Source organism: Monodelphis domestica, chromosome 1 (assembly GCF_027887165.1).
Source record: "Monodelphis domestica isolate mMonDom1 chromosome 1, mMonDom1.pri, whole genome shotgun sequence".
NCBI classification, from domain to species: Eukaryota; Metazoa; Chordata; class Mammalia; order Didelphimorphia; family Didelphidae; genus Monodelphis; species Monodelphis domestica.
In genome coordinates, this window is record NC_077227.1 from 396,576,697 (window position 1) to 396,592,603 (window position 15,907).

The 15,907-nt window shown below is 45.6% G+C and overlaps 1 protein-coding gene across 50 annotated transcripts in view; it reads left to right on the forward strand.

The window, feature by feature from the left end:
* Positions 1-15,907, forward strand: part of EPB41L1 (erythrocyte membrane protein band 4.1 like 1) — a 113,820-nt gene that overhangs the window by 81,319 nt on the left and 16,594 nt on the right. For 15 of the 50 annotated variants that reach the window (XM_056811818.1, XM_056811833.1, XM_016427555.2 and 12 more), the window contains 3 exons: positions 9,313-9,723; positions 13,245-13,349; positions 13,548-13,628. In XM_056811818.1, the coding sequence (XP_056667796.1) occupies positions 9,313-9,723; positions 13,245-13,349; positions 13,548-13,628 (597 nt within the window). Of the gene's footprint in view, positions 1-1,448; positions 1,542-5,503; positions 7,559-8,080; positions 8,186-9,312; positions 9,724-13,244; positions 13,350-13,544; positions 13,629-15,907 lie in introns of all 50 variants that reach the window. The other 35 variants (XM_056811813.1, XM_056811815.1, XM_056811830.1 and 32 more) reach the window with 7 other exon arrangements.

Sequence of the window (15,907 nt, forward strand, 5' to 3'; positions counted from 1 at the left end):
TTCTGGCTCCCACTCTTGAGATAGCCTGTCGGCAGCAGCCTTGTCCCCTCAGGGATTATGGGAGTGGGGCTGAGGCTGTGATGGGAACTGCTCAAATATGTATAATGATAAACTTTTAAAAATCCTGAAGCAGGGAATAGACGCTGCCCTCAGCCTTGACCATCTCCTGAGAACCAAACATCCTTTGACAGGAAGGCAAGAAATTTGCTTCCTTATCCTCAACCAGGGGGAGTACCTGTGAGACGCTTAAGTTGCTAAAAGTGGAGGATTGGGAGAAAGAAGGACAGTATAGCTGAGTTATAGAGAGGTAGCATCTCAGATGGCAGTGGGCATTCTACAAAGTGGATCCAGGGAACCTGCTAGCATTTGAAGGGTCTCCAGAGGGTAAATTTAGAAAGAGAGCATCCTGGGGTTTCAGGGTCCTCGACTCTGGAATCTACCCACAGTCATGATCTCATGGTCCCCAATTCTGGTGGTCCATGAGGAAGAAGCAAGGATAGGAAATCAAAATGGAAGGAACTGAGTTCATTTCCTGAACTCTTAACTGGGTCTGAGTGATAACTGAACTGTCATGAAGCCAATTTTGTGTATACCCAAATACAAACACATACAGCCACTGAGGAAAACCTTTTGAAAGAGATCTGTCCATTTGTAATACTTGAACAGGAATAAAGCTACCTGAAATGTGCATGTAATCTTTGATCTTGGAGCCATCCTAACAGGTATCAGGTGCAGCCTTTGGGACCTTTATAAGGATTTCTATCTCAGGTAACCAAACCCTATGGATCACTTATGGGGATGGACTAGGAGCTCTGGCTTCCTCTCTCCTCAGCTCCCTCCTGCTCAAGGTCTTTTCCTGCTCCATTCAAAGGGGCAATGTGATTTAATGGATAGAATGGAGTCAGGAAATATTTGGGCTTGACAAATCTGTCTTTGACACCAGTCGTAATGGGGAAGTCATTTAACTTCACTTCCTTATCTGTAAAATGGGTATAATAATAGTACCTACCTCCCAGGGATGATGTAAAACTAAAATACAATAATTTATGTAAAGCACTTTGCAAACCTAAAGTCTTAGGTAAATATAAGGTGTTATTATTATTCTTCCTGTCTGAGCTTTACCTTCCTCATTTATAAAATGGAGATAATAATACCTAAGAAGTTCCTATCTCACAAAGTTGTTGTAAGGATCAAATAGAGTAAAGATTTAAAGTATTTTGCTTGTGAACCTTAAAGTATTGTGTAAATGGCAGCTATGAATAGCCTTCCCTGGACCTTACACACAAGACGCTTTATAACGTTGGATTTGAACCAAGGCCGTGTAAGGAAAGGCTAACTGTTCATGGAATGTATGTATGTCCGTCTTTTTCTCTCTTTCTCTTCCCTCTTCCCTTTCCCTGTACCCCTGCTCTCCCTCTGCCTGGGCCCTGGACCTTCCTCCCCTGCAGAGCCAGAGAACAGAGGACACCTCCCAGCTGGAGCCAAGAATTGCCTTAGGCTTGGAGTCATTCACCCAGAAAAGTCTTGCATCATCTCCTGAGGTTACTGTCCATTCTCTGCCCCCTGGGGGACTTTCCATTTCTCCAGGGGCCTCTTCACTCATCTGTCAACCCCTCAGGCGTGATGGGTGGGGGGACTGGTCCATGTACACATCTGGGGAGGGTGCCACTCTTCTCAGCCAGTGTCCAGAGAGGAAGCGAAAGCTTTCAAGTCTGGTCTGTGAGGAGAGGGCAGCTTGAATGTCCCATCCCCGAAGAGGGCAGATTGACTTCTAGGAGGGACTGAGGGAGCAGACAGGATTTCTTTACCAGAGACTGGTCAAAACAGGCAGGACTTGCTCAAAACTGAGAGCATTGGGGTGCTGGGATGGCCACAGTCCTCAAGGACTTGTCTTAATTTCAGGAGACTCTGGGGAATGATAGTACTTCTTTTCCCCTTTCCTTCTCTAGCTCTGGTCTAGGTTGAATTCCTTTAGTGCCTATCAGATTCCCTGATGGAAGAGTAGTACCCTTCTATACCATTCCCCTACCCAATCAGACAGTGAATCGGTTGGGCTTCCATGCCTGAGGTCAAGAAGACTTGGGTATCCCTTTCCTCCCATTCTTTGCTGTCTAATCCTGATTCCTGGGCTTGGCTACTGGGCTCCCTGTGGGTTGCATTTCCAGTGGAATAGAGTAGCAGGACACTTCCTTATAAGATGTGCTCCTCTTGGCCAGTGGCCCAGTGCCCAAACCCTGCATTAGGGATGGGTCAGCAGGGGTAGCATTATTCATTGTCAAAAACAGATTGCAGTACCCTCCTCACTCCCAACAGACAAAAGGAAGAGCTCTTGGTTCATCCACGGGAAGAGGCAAACCCTAGAGAAGTGGGGATGCAGAAACAGGCTTTTCTTTCTTGCTGGTGCCTCAGGAATCTCCTGGGACCTTCATTTTGTTCCCTTCAGGATTTGTTAGATCCTGATCCATTTTCTAGTTAGCCTCATCGTTCCTTTTGACTATTCTATTTAGCCTGGGGAAGACTGAGAAGAGACAAGATAGCTTCCTTCAATCACTGAAGAGCTGTCATGTGCAGGAGGGATTTGACCTTCATTTTACTTGGCCACGAGTAGGGGTGGTTGGGGGAGAATTAGGAGCAGTGAGTAAAAGTTGTACTTTTCAGCTCAGTGTAAGGAAAAATTTTCTAACAGTGAGAACTAATGATTTTAGTAGCTAAGATGAGGAAGTAATGAATTCTTCATCACTAGAAGTCTTTGTGTATGAGTTGGAAGACCACCTTTCAGAAATCTTAGAACATTCCTGCTTTGTTAAGGTTGGACCAGATACTTTTGAGCTAGAAGGAACTTGGAGTCCATCAAGTCCAACCTCTCCTCGTTTTACAGCTAAAGAAACTGAAGCAAAAAGAAGTTAAATGACTTACTTAGAGTTATATAGCTAAGAAATATATGAGGCAGGGCTTGAACTCAGGTCTCCCTGTCTCCCAGTTCCAGTGCCCTGCCTACTATGTGCATTATCTATATCAGGATTTTGGAATCCTTGCTTCCATTTTCCTGTCCGAGTGTTGGAGTCTTTTTCTGGAGTGGCCTTAGTGATATGATCTTCTATTTAAAGGAGCTACTTCCCTAGCTGGTGATGAGAACAAAGCATGGGATGAGCTTAGGTGCAGGGGAATGAGTCAGGCCATTCATATAAACCAATCCAGGATTCTTCCATGGTGAGGGGCAGCATGTTCTCCACATATTGTGTGCTGGCTTCTGTTGCCTGGGTGTAGGCCTGGGGTCACATCTCCCTAATTCAGTCTTATTCAGGACCCCCTCCCTTTCCTTTCAGTGTTCTTCCTCCCCCACAAGATCTACTATTAAAAACCTAGTCTATCCAACAAGATCAGACTACAGCAGAACAAGAAGGGGATGGGGAATAGGGCCATCTCTTGAGCCTCCATGGTGCCAAAGAGAGACTGACTGAGATATAAGCATTTCTGACTAAATTCTCTGAGAAGCACCTTGCCAACCCTCAGCAGGACCCAATTATAACATATTCTTCTTTCTTCACCTACGCTGATGTTTGCCCTTTGTGGGGCTGTACTGTTCCTTCCCAAGGGATTGACCCTTTTGAGTCTAATACCATTTCATCCAGAACAAAACTGCCCAATTCATCTTGGTCTCCAGCTGTGTCCCTTTGGGCAATGGACAGCTAGTGTCTCTGTGATTGAACTTTCTAATCCTTTGCTCAAGGGATCTCACGAAAATGACAGGTTCGTAGGCTTAGGATGCCTTCCTCCCAACTTGACTCTGAATTTGTGATTAAGGCAGATCTTTCAGCCAGTGTTTCATGAATAGTCTACCATCTTTCCTAGAGTTTAGTTTACCAATGCAGGTGTGTCACTATATATATGTGTGTGTGTGTATATATATATATATTATCCACAAGTGTCCCAACCTCTTCCCACCCTCCTGGCATCAAAGAAGGTATCATCTGGGAGACGGACACATTCATACAAATTAGGTCTTTCATGTTTTCCCTTTCAGTTCACTTTCTGGAAGGATTATTCACATTTTATTCCTTCAGCATTAATTCTGTAGGTGTGTATAATATTCTCTTGGTTCTGCTCATTTCACTGTTCCTGTGTAGTTCTTACGAAGTGCTTTTTTTTCCCTTAGCCAGCTCATCACTTCTTACGGTGCAAAGATTATACTGTTTTTAAAATCTTTGGATCTATCTCTACCATATCTCTGATAGCTCGCAAGGTCAAACTAAGGACTACAAGGTGTGAAGAGAGGCATAGTCTGCTGCAGGAGGGATTGATCATTCTCACTCCTGTTGGGAGACTACATTGAAGGCTTTGCCAATGGGCTGCCTCCTCTCTATTTCACAGGCACAAAGGATTCACTAGGGCTCTTCTCTCCGAATAGAGTAGGTGTGGGCTCAGGTGCTACAGGAAGGTAAGAGATTATAGGCAAAAGTGAACCACATTCTCCCAAGCAAAAAGTGAAAAGGGAAGGTAAACTGAGTCAAGAACCAAGTGTGGTTTTAAGATTTTGCATCAAGTATGAAAACAATCTGACTTGTCAAAAAGCTACATTCATTGAGTTTAATTTTGCTTAAAATCTAGAAGTCCCTGGCCACTGTTTCCTGGCCTACATCAGTACAGAAAGATGTAATGTGTCCTGGTGATGAGGGCACAGGACTTATTTCTCATTAGAATTCTTCTACTGATTTTCTTTATGACCTTGACTTCTCAGCACTTCGAATAGTACAAAGACAGGGGCAACTAGGTGGTGAAATGAATAGAACCCTGATCTGAAGTCAGAAAGACCAGAGTTCAAATCCATAATTTACTAGCTGTGGGACCATGGGCAAGTCACTGCACTTCTGTTTGCCTCAGTTTCCTTGTTAGTAAAATTAGGAAAATAATAGTACCTACTTCCCAGGTGAGGGATCCTTCCCATGGTGAGGACCAAATGAGATAATGAGACAATATTTGTAAAACATTTAGTATGTTGTCTGTTGCCTATATTATTGTTAGCTATTATTATTGTTATAATTAAAGAACCCCAAGGCCCAGGAATCAGGAGATAAGGAGATCCAGTTCTGATTCTGCCCTAACAAGCTATAACACCTTGGAAAAATCTTTTAACCTTTCTGAGTCATTTTTTTCCCCATCTTATAAAATCAAGATTAGACTTAAATCAGGACCAGACTAGAGAGCTAAGATCCTTTCCAATAATCATCAGTTTCCCTACCTAAAAGGCTGGATACTATTGCCCTGTCCCATTTCATAGAGTTTGGGAGAAGTAGTAATGAAAGGAAGTCTTCAGTAGAAGGCACAAGAAGGCCACTGGTTGGGACTATTTCTCTTTCCTTTCAGTGCCCTACCCCTTGGTTATCATGAGGGCAGTGCAATGATCTACCCTTGGGTTGCATTGATTTTTTTCTTTAGCTGACTGGAAGGAAGAGGCTCTGTTTGGAACCCTATGCTAACTTTTCTTGCTCCAATTGAAATGCAGGGTTCGGAGCACTGGGTGTTTATAGAAAGAGAGTGCTCTCAGCCTGAAGAGCTTATGTTCAGGAACCTTAGCACCACCCAGCCAGAGGAGCCCCCAACCACAGCCCCATCAGATGACCTCTCCAGCAAGGGGGTCTCCAAAGTGGATGTCCGGGTGGATAAGTTCAGAGTTGAAGTGGCCACCGAAGAACTGGTCAGAATGAAGGGACAAGGGGAGACCTGCCAGAGAGGAAGGATGATTGCAAGTCCTGAGGACTTTGAGTCTGTGTGGGAAGATGGTGTGTGGGTTCAAGAAGTCCCAGAAAAACCTTCACTCTTGGCTGGACAGACATCAGAGGAGAAAATCCCAGACATCTCTCAGCCCAAGCTCAGTGGTGGAGAGGTAACTGTTGAGGAATACAGAGTCTCAGCCAGTCAACTCAAGGGAAAATCAGAACTCAGGAAGGAACTTGAAGAATTTCAGGCCTGCAGACAACTTTCAGCAACAGGGGCAGTGGCTCCACAAGAGGTACCTGGGATGAAACCTGGGGACCTTTGCTCTGAATCTCCAGCCTCAGAGAAGGAAGGAATGAAAGCATCTCTAGGGGACTCAACCAGAGCAGATTCTAGTGATGAGACAGAAACCTCTCCAGCAGAAAGGAGTTTCTACTTAAGTTTTGCAGATAAAGAACAAGAAGAACTAGCTTCCTTTGTCACTGAAGACAGGAAGGTAGCAAATCTGGGCCCCATCAAGGAAGATGGGAAAGGCCAACTGGAATTGGAAGATGAGTCAACAGTGGCCCCTGAGCTTAATTCTTTAGACCAAGCAGTCCCAATTGTTGGCAGCAATACTGGTATGTCCTCAGAAGGCGATGAGCCCCCAACAATAGATGTAGGATTGGATGAACTCAAGGTTCTTCTAGAACAGCTGAGTAAGAAAACACCCCTAAGTCACAGACCATCTAGCAATGAGAAGAGCTCCTTTGAGAGGAAAGAGGAGTTTCTTGACCCAACAAGTGACAAATACATAGAGGAAGAAATGCCTGAGACAGGCAATTCTATAGAAAAGGCTCAAGAGAGCCCCCTAGATGGATTCAACAAGCACTCACCCAGTAAAGGAGAAGGAAATGAGTTCCCAAACAGAGATCCAGATCCAGGAGCTGCTATACTTCCAAAGAGGGTCCCACAAGGAGGTGTGAATAAATCAAACAGACAAAAGGAGGGCCATTTTCTACTCCAAGAGAGAAGATTATTTCAAGCTCTAGAAGGAGACCTTGAACTGAATGAAAAAAAAGCATCTACAGTATTTCTTCAGATGGAAGGGATCATAATGAAAGACTCTGCCCTGGCTTCTCCAGAGAACTCTGAGGTCCTGGCAGCTTGGGAAGTTCATGCAGACCCACTGCTGCAAAAGCAAGAGCAGCAGTCCAATGATGGGCCCTCTGACACAGAACTTCCCATTGTCTTTCCAAAGACTTTCCGTTTTTCAAAGGGAGGTCTGGGAACCAAGGACACAGCAGTCTCTGAGGGAGCTAACACAGAGGAACTGCCCATTGTCAATGGGAAACCCAAAGGTGGAGCCAAGCCAACAGAGCCAGGAGACCTGGTGCTCACTACCTTGGGAAGGGAACCCAAGCAGGGGATATCTTTCCAAGCTAGTGGTCATGAGGGCTCCCAAGAAGACATTAGCAAGACCTCTGTGGCCAATAAAATTAAGATATTTGAACGAGGTGACACTCATGGTGAAGATAACTTCTGGGCAAGTATAGGTGATTCCAGGGCTCTTCCAAGTGAGCAATCATCTGAACCCTTCCCAGGCCAGGTGGAGCAGCAGCGTAACAAACTCTTGGAGCTAGGTTTTGTTCAACCTCACCCCCCGAGTAATAGCTCTAGCCCCAAAGGCACAGAGCTTACTGGTTCAGCATCAGATACTGGCCACTTCATGGATACACCTGGAACATCTGTAGATCCCATCAGGGCTGTGCTCGTTGCCACTGAATTATACCAGAAAAGGGATGAGGAGCTGACACAGGCACCTGTGGATTCTGGCTCCGAGGCCACATTGGCAGAAGCCAGGGTAACCAGCCATATGAATCCCTCTCTCCTCCAACACCTTGCTCCTCCCTACCCCCTCCATGGAAACTGACTGCATGCTTTTGTGCTTCTTCTGGGAGCATGTTCCTATAGCCTCACATCCATGACCAAGAGCAGGGGTTGCCTGACCACCTCGGTTTTTCTTGTTTTCCATGAGCTTATACCTGAACACAGACAGTATCCCCAATGATATCCTCTCTTTGGTCAGGCCAGAAATACAACAGCTACTGGCATAGGCACAATCTTCCTAGCCTGGAGCTGAGGCAGGCTGGTCTTGCCACCAACCATGACCCATCGTCATTGTAGCACTCCTTGCTTTATCATGTTCCTTCTGTCCTGCTTGGCTTGTTTAATGATCATCCCCTCTCCTCCTGCCCCTGCTCCCATCTCCTCCTACCTGGGACAAGTTGATTGTCCTGCAGTCTCTACCCATCCAATTGCTGCCCCAGCTCAATGTCAAGTTCCCTTTCTGCCTCCTTAAGACTAACCCTTTTCTCTAATTCAGAGCAAAACTCGGGAACCAGTTCGGGAAGAGAAGGACTTGTCAGGCTCAGCAGTTAAAGTTGCTCCGAAGGAGGAAAGCCATTCATCTGGGCCCCAGGCTGCCCAGGTCTCTGCCATTCATCCCCACTCTGCCTACTCCCTTTACTGGGGCAGGACTGTATATGCTTTAGCCAAGGCTCGCCTGCTCCTGTCTGCCTGTCACCAGCTTGGAATCAGATCTCTCATACCTCTCAACCTTGCAGAAACTTCATAGACAGGGTCTCAGTTGGTCCATCCAGCCCAATTTGCAGGGTGCTCTTGACAACCCCAAATCTCTGAAGAGACTGTACCTTTGGGCAGAATTTGGAACCTCCAAGACCAAATCAACCAGAAATGTTTTGTTGTTATTTTTATTCTCTAAAAGCATTCTTGGAATAGAAGGAAATGAAGCCAGGTAGAACTGTCTGTGTAGACTTTAGCCTCTAATGGGTTGGGCCAGTTGAGAGGTATGTCCGATAGGCAGGGGTGGCCTATTGTTGCACTGTGCTTGTCAATTACACTGATGACCCGTGGTCTCCACCCTCCAAGGGGACTGAGGGTCAAGCTTGGCAGTGCACCTAATTCTCCTTGTGGCTCTCACCCAAAGGTACTCAAGCTTCATTTTGCTTCATGCCTAGAGTAGAAAAGAAGGGTACCTGCCCCAAGGAGGAAGCAGTTAAAGAGATTGTGTGCTAATGCATGGTGAGCAGTAGCATCCCATACTCCACGATGGGTTCAGTAGAATTGACAAGTCAAAATTTGCTTCCTCTCTGTTACTTAGAGCTGGCTCTAGCCTCCTTGCCTCCTCCCTTCCTGCGGATTCCTTTGCCGTTTTGCAACACTGGACTTACTTCATGTCAGGGCCTGGCATCTGAGCTGCCGTCCATGTCCCTTGCACAAAACTGCTTCTAATGAGCTCCAAGAGCCAAACCTTGGACATAGCCTCTCGTCCAGGGTGGATGTACAGGCTGGGCTGTTTGCTTTAAATTTGCTTCTGCCTTAAATGCCTGAGCAGGAATTTGCAGCTCTTCCAAGGAGCTCTTGGGAAGGTTATGATTTTCTTGGCTTGCATTGTGATTTCAATGACACTTTCTTGGGATGATTAATTCCCTACAACCAATCTCCATCTTTTGAACATTCACGTATGCTCTGATATTCACCCTCTTGATTTTTGTCTCTCTCCCCTGTGTTCCTTGGCTTTCACCTGGTGTTTAGAGAGCAGGGCTAAGGGAGGGCTCAGAAGAGAAAGTCAAACCCCCACGTCCCAGGGCCCCAGAGAGCGACCCAGGAGATGAGGACCAAGACCAGGAGCGGGACTCAGTCTTCCTGAAAGACAACCACCTAGCCATCGAACGCAAGTGTTCCAGCATCACAGTCAGCTCCACATCCAGCCTGGAGGCAGAGGTGGACTTCACAGTGATTGGAGACTACCATGGCACCGCCTTTGAGGACTTCTCCCGTAGTCTGCCTGAACTGGACCGAGATCGGAGCGACTCAGAGGCCGAAGGGCCCATATTCCCACGGGACCTTGACAAAGCAGCCCCCAGCCAGGATGATGACTCGAAGGCAGCCAGTGAAGCTTCAGAACGAGGGGTCTGCCCTGCCCCTGACATGCCCCACTTTGAGGTATGGTGGGGAGCCATGAGCACCCATGTCCATCACGAGTCCTCTTTCTGTCTCGCCACGACCCCTGTCTTGGTACTGCATGTTCCCTGGGGCCACTGGAGATGGCTGCACAGCCCAGAGTTGCCTCTTCCTCTTGGGGCATTGCTCTGTGCTGCATGACTGTCCCCAGCCCCCTCCACTGCATGGGTTTGTGTTAGCATGTTTGTTGAGTCAAAGGCTTGTAAAGAATGCCACACTAACTCCCTGTTGTTTCACTCTATTGCACTGATCTTGACAACACAGGTTTGAGCATGGCTGGATTGGTGGGGAGGGTAAGGGTTTCTCAGCCAAAGCTCTCTGTCGATCATGGTGTCCATCAACAAGCATTCCTGAGCCCAAAGCATACTCCATTTCACTTTATTGTTTTGGTTTGAATTTTCTTCCACAAAAGGATCAGTATGGAAGAATGTTACACGAGTGCCCATGTAAAATCTATATCAGATTGTTCCCCATCCCAGTGAGGGGGAGGGGAGGGAAAGAGAGAATTATTTGGGGGTTATATTTTTTTAATGTTAAAAATTGTTTTTACATATAATTGGGGGGAAGAGAGTGGAAATAAAACAGCAAATTAAAAAACAAAAACAAACCAATAGAAAAAAGACAAACAACCAAGCATGTCTATTACAGGACCTGGAATCTTGTTAGACCATGTCCAAAACTCATGTGGTCCTGGGCTGGAGAAGACAACTCAAGAAGAGACTTTTTGGAGAATGGACTTTGTTTTTAGCTCTTGGATAAAGATTTGGGGGAAAGACAATGGATGGCATAGCAGAATACGAATAAGCCCTGGGTTCAGGATTGAAGGATCTGAGTTCCACCTAGCCCTACTTCTGCCACTTTGGGCAAGTCTTTATGGCTTTTCTGAGTCTCTGCCTCCTCTATAAAATGAGGAAGAAAGCATGGCATCAAGGGTAGAAGGATAGCTTTGGAGAAAGCCAGCTTCAGAGTCAGGAAGACGTGGGTTCAAGTTCTTTCTCTAGCACATGTTTGCTATGAGGCAGTTGGCAAAATCACAACCTCTCAGTATCCCAGGCTACTCTCTAAGATGATGTTATCAGAGTTGCTTATCTGTGTTGTGAGAGAGAATTCTTCTCTATACCTAGGAAGTCCAAGGTCTGCTTCCCTGGTCCCTCCCCCTAAATTCCTACTTTGCCTGTCATGGAGTGGATTTGGGGATTAAAGGGGATGGCACACATAAAGTGTTTTGTAACCATAAAGCACTGCGCCAATGGACAAGATGTTATTCTAGAAAAAAAGAGTAGAGTAGGTGTACTGGGGCTGGAGGTGATGGGAGGGAGGTGCTGGAAAAGTTCTGAATGGTTTCGTCTTCGCTTTCTAACCTGGGTTGCACTCTCCATAATTATTTCTCTGCTGGCTAGTAGCTACTGTGAGCTCATTAATAAATTAAATTCTGAAGGGTAATAGGGGAAGAGCTCATGGTCTAGCAGGGGGGCTAAACCACAAAACATTCTGGGAAACTGCAAAGTAATTTGGTACAGATGAAGTACAGGAGGGCTAAATAAAGGAATGTGGAGGGGAGGTTCATCAGGATAGGCTTCCTGAAAGTGATGGCTGAGAAACTCAGTGGTGACCGACCCTTTAGGCCTTGGATTTCTTGGGTTCCCTGGGTTGTTCAGCAGTCTCACTGCCTTTGGTATTTAAGCCCATTGGTTTTTTTTTTTTTTAAGCATGTTTTGCAAAGGGAAGAGCCTTAGTATGGGACTGGGGGAATTTGGGGATGGGTACAGTTTTAGAGCTTAGGAGTATCCTAGCTAATGATATGCAGAGGAGGCTAAGGACAGGGTGGGGCATTAGGCATTAGGCAAGGAGACCTTGGACAGATCCTTTCCCTTCTAGGAACCTCAGTTTCCTGACTGTAAAATGAATGAGTTGGTTGGACAAGTTAATCTCTAGTGGATAGAGCACTGGACCTGGAGTCAAGAAGACCTGAATTCAAATTTTGCCTCAGATGTGATTAGCTGTGTGATCCTGGGCAAATTAGCCTCTGCCCATCTCAGTTTCCTCATTATAAAATTATAAAATAGAAATAATAATAGCACCTATTTTCCAGGGTTGTTATGAGAATAAAATGAGGTGATATTTGTAGGGCACTTTGAAAACCTTAGAACACTGTATAAATGCTAGATATTATTATTAATATTATGATGATCATTATCTAAGATCCTTTGTAACTCTAAATCTGTGATCCCATGATCCACTCAAAGGAGACAGCTGAATTAAATGATCTCCAAGGTCCTTCTGAGTTTCAGCAGCTTTAATATGGATCATATAAACAAATAGGAGACCGTATAACATAGACAGAGCCCTGAATGTGGGGTAGAGGTAAGAGGCATCAAGAGGATCTGGCATCCAGGTCTGGCTTTGCCATTGATTCCCTTTGTGATCCTGCAGTAGGATCATAGAATCTAGAGCAGGAAAGAAATTTAGAAATCATCTAGTCCAAACTCTTCATTTTACAGAGGAGAAAACTCAGGCCCAGAAAAGGTCACACAAATAGTAAGTAGCAGAGGTGGAGGTCCAGTCCAGGACCTTTGACCTCTTTTTCCATGCCCCTTCCTCCCCAGTGTTCTTCACAAGATTCCAAGCTACCAGCACTTCCTTGGACCTCAGAATAAGATGATAATACCAACTGGTTTCTTGGAACTCTCAGCTCTGAGATTCTAAGACATTCTGTGTAGGTGCCATATGCCACTGAAAAAAAAAGGGTATTCCTTTCTATCCCCATTCAGTTTTCTCCAGAGGCCTATCATATTATTCTGAGACATTCTAATGCATTCTGTAATACCCAGGACAGGTTTGTGTCTGGGCTCTGTATTTACTGTTTCCCACTGAGCCCTTTGAGAATCATTGTGGCGTTAGGAGACCTGGTTTCAGGTCCTGACTTGGAAATTTCTTAGCTATGTGGCCATGGCATAGCTGTCCTTTAATTCAGTTTCCATTTCTGTTAAATGGAAATAACATAAATCTTCCACTCTTGTGGAGTTATTACATGGGAAATAACATGGTGATCTAACAAAAAAACATTATTAACTCTTTGTTTTTAAATCACCTATATTTCCTACTCTCTCTCTCCCTTTTCCCCTTCCTGTTGAGTCATCCCTTCTTTTGTTTTTATTTTTTAAAGAAGGGAAGGAGGGAACACCTGAAAACTAATCAACATATCAAGCTAGTCTGATATGTGTAGGATTCTACACCAATAGTCCCTGACCTCTCCAAAGATGGGTGGGAGGTACATTTTCCTATCTCCTCCTTGAACCCATATGCTTGTCTGAGGATGAGGGAGTCATCTCTGCTGGAGCCGTGGGTTGTTTCCCAAGGTGGGCTGGCCTTCCGGACAGCATTCAGTGCTACCACATCCTGGAGGCCAATGATCCACCATGATCCATAGCGACTAGCAGGTTGTGGAGCCCTATTCTGGGCCAGTTACTGAAAACTGCCACCCTTCCTTTTAACCCCCCCAGCCTGTGAAAACGGAAACAATGACTGTCAGCAGCTTGGCCATCAGAAAGAAGATTGAGCCTGAGGCCGCATTACAGTCTAGAATCTCTGCAGTGGATACAACCCAAGTGAGCTGCCCTTCCCCCTGGTCCCTGCTCTTGGGAAATTTCACATACCAGCCATATCTCAAATGGGCTTGCTCCAGTGCCAGTAAAGGGGAGGGAGTGGGGGATTCCCTTCCAGCTTTCCTACGATTTCATCATGAATCTTTGCTCGTGTCTGTATTTCCAGTTAGAGTATCCCCTAAACTTTTCTCTTGTCAGCAGGTGGATGGGGGCACACCTGGGGGGAAAGAGACAACAACTACTTCCCACTCTGTCACCACAGAAACCACCTGCACCACCTTGGTAAGCTGACTTAGCCCCTTCCTGCGGTCTCTGGTGGAGGTGAAGGGGACGGGATGGCAGGCACTGCCAGACATGTGCTTCTCAATTCCCCCTTCTTGATTCCCCCCTTGTAGTGCAGGTTGTCAAACCCTGAGGCTCTGGAATGGGCGGAGCTTTGGTAGATTCATGGCTCTGGGCCTCGGGTATCTCGGGCTCCTCCTCTTGTGGGTATAGGGTGGGGACTCTGACGAGCCAAGGTGCCTGGAGAGTGGGTGCTTCTGACAGGCCAAACTTTCTATGCAACTAAAGCTTAATCTGAAACACCTGTTTGAGTCCTCATCATTGCAGTCAGTCAGGAAACTATTAAATGCCTACTAGGTAGCCAGGCCACTCAATGGACAAAGTACTGGACCTAGAGTTAGGAAGCCTCATTTTCCTGGGTTCATATCTGGCCCCAGAGACTTACTAACTGTGTGACCCTGGGCAAGTCACTTAACATAGAGGGAAAAATGAGATAATATTTATAAAACATAGCATGGTGCCTGGCACAGAATAGGTGCTTTCTAAATGTTTCTTCAATTCAATTTTCTCATGTGGATAGTTGAGTCTCCAGGGATCAGTAAAGTACTGCTGTGGGCCAAATCTGTCTCTTAGTTCTCAGGCTATCCCAAAAACTGGTGGTGGGCCAGCCTCAGGGTGCCTCTTGTCTTCATCTGTCAAATGAACTGAAAAACGAAATAGCAAACCACTCTGGTACCTTTGCCAAGAAAACTCCAAATGGGGTCATGGAGAGTCAGACATGATTGAAAAATGACTTAAGAGCAATTGAAAAGTGCCCACTATGTTGTGTTAAGCACTGGGAAGACCAAGATGGGGATCACAGACTAATGAGGAAGACAACATACAAAATATGTATAAACCAATTATATCACAGGATAAATTGAAAGTACATTCAAAATAAATTCAATCAACCTTCAGTTCAAGCAGAATAATATTGAATCCAGTAATATATGAACTTAAAATCACAAAGTTAAACCATAACAAAAAATGCAATAGAATACAGAGATTTTTATAAACCATTGGAGTCTGAAATGCCTTAGAATATAGCCTTTAGTCTCTTCAAAGTTCCTTGGGTTCTTATCCATTTAAATGCCTATTGTCCGAAGGCAGAGTGGTAAGGGCTAGGCAATGGGGTTCAAAGGACCCTTCCAGCGTCCCACAGCTGGGAAGTATCTGAGGCCAGATTTTAACCCAGGACCGAATGTCTTTAGGCCTGGCCATCAGTTCGCTGGGCCACCCAGCTGCCCCTTCAAAGTTAAAGTTGAATCTTTGGGCTGAGTCTGCTCCCTGACATGCAGGTGAAGTCAATGAAATTACCAGAATAGTCAAAAGGTATCCTTTTAAACAGCCCATTGCTTAAAAGTCTGTTTGAAAAGTCTGTTTCTTCTCCTCTCCCTTTTTTCTCTCCCCTGCTCTGATACCTCCTCCTGCCCCAATCCATGTGGAGCCCAGGCCACCCACATGGAGTCAATACACCCCCCCACCCCAACCCCCCTTTTGTTACCCACCAAGGATCTGGGTTTGTTGGGCAGGCAGGTCATCAGGTGATTATAATCTTGGTTGAATCAGGTGGGCCAGGTGAACGAGAGAAAGTCCCCTGGACCGGGGCCAGAGCCAGAGTGCAGACAAGCAGGGCCGAGGCGGCAGGCAGGCAGGAGCTGATCAACAGCTTTGGGAGGGTAAAAAAAAAAAAGACAAGCAGGGCCAGGAGCTTGGGCACCAGGTGAGAGGCTGCAGGAGCAGGAGCAGGAGAGGGCCGCAGGCAGGAGCTGATCAAGATAGTTTTCTAAAGAGCATCTTGGAGAAATTTGGCTTTAAAAAAATCATTATCTAGGCTAAAAAATTTGAGAAGTTCTCATCCAATCTAGTGGTCACCATCTGTAACGATTAAAATTTAGGGAATATGGGGAGACTGAGGCAGGTAGAAATTAGTTTCTCTCTGCAAGGAGTATTATATTTTTTAGAGGTTTATTAAAGGTTAAAGATTAAAGAAAATACAGAATAAGAAAAAACGTGTGCCTAGGCCAGATAACCTCACATCACAGAAGAGATGCATCTGCTCCAAAACAGAAGTCCAAAAAAGAGAGCCCCAAAAACCTTTGCCACCAGTTTAAATCCTTCCTCGATCTCAGCCCACCTCAGAATTCCTGTGAGATTACAAAGCATTTTGGGGAAGTGGAGCAAAGGCTTGTGGGGATTGTAGTCCTGTATTCGAGTCTATTTTTTACAAGCAGAGGAAA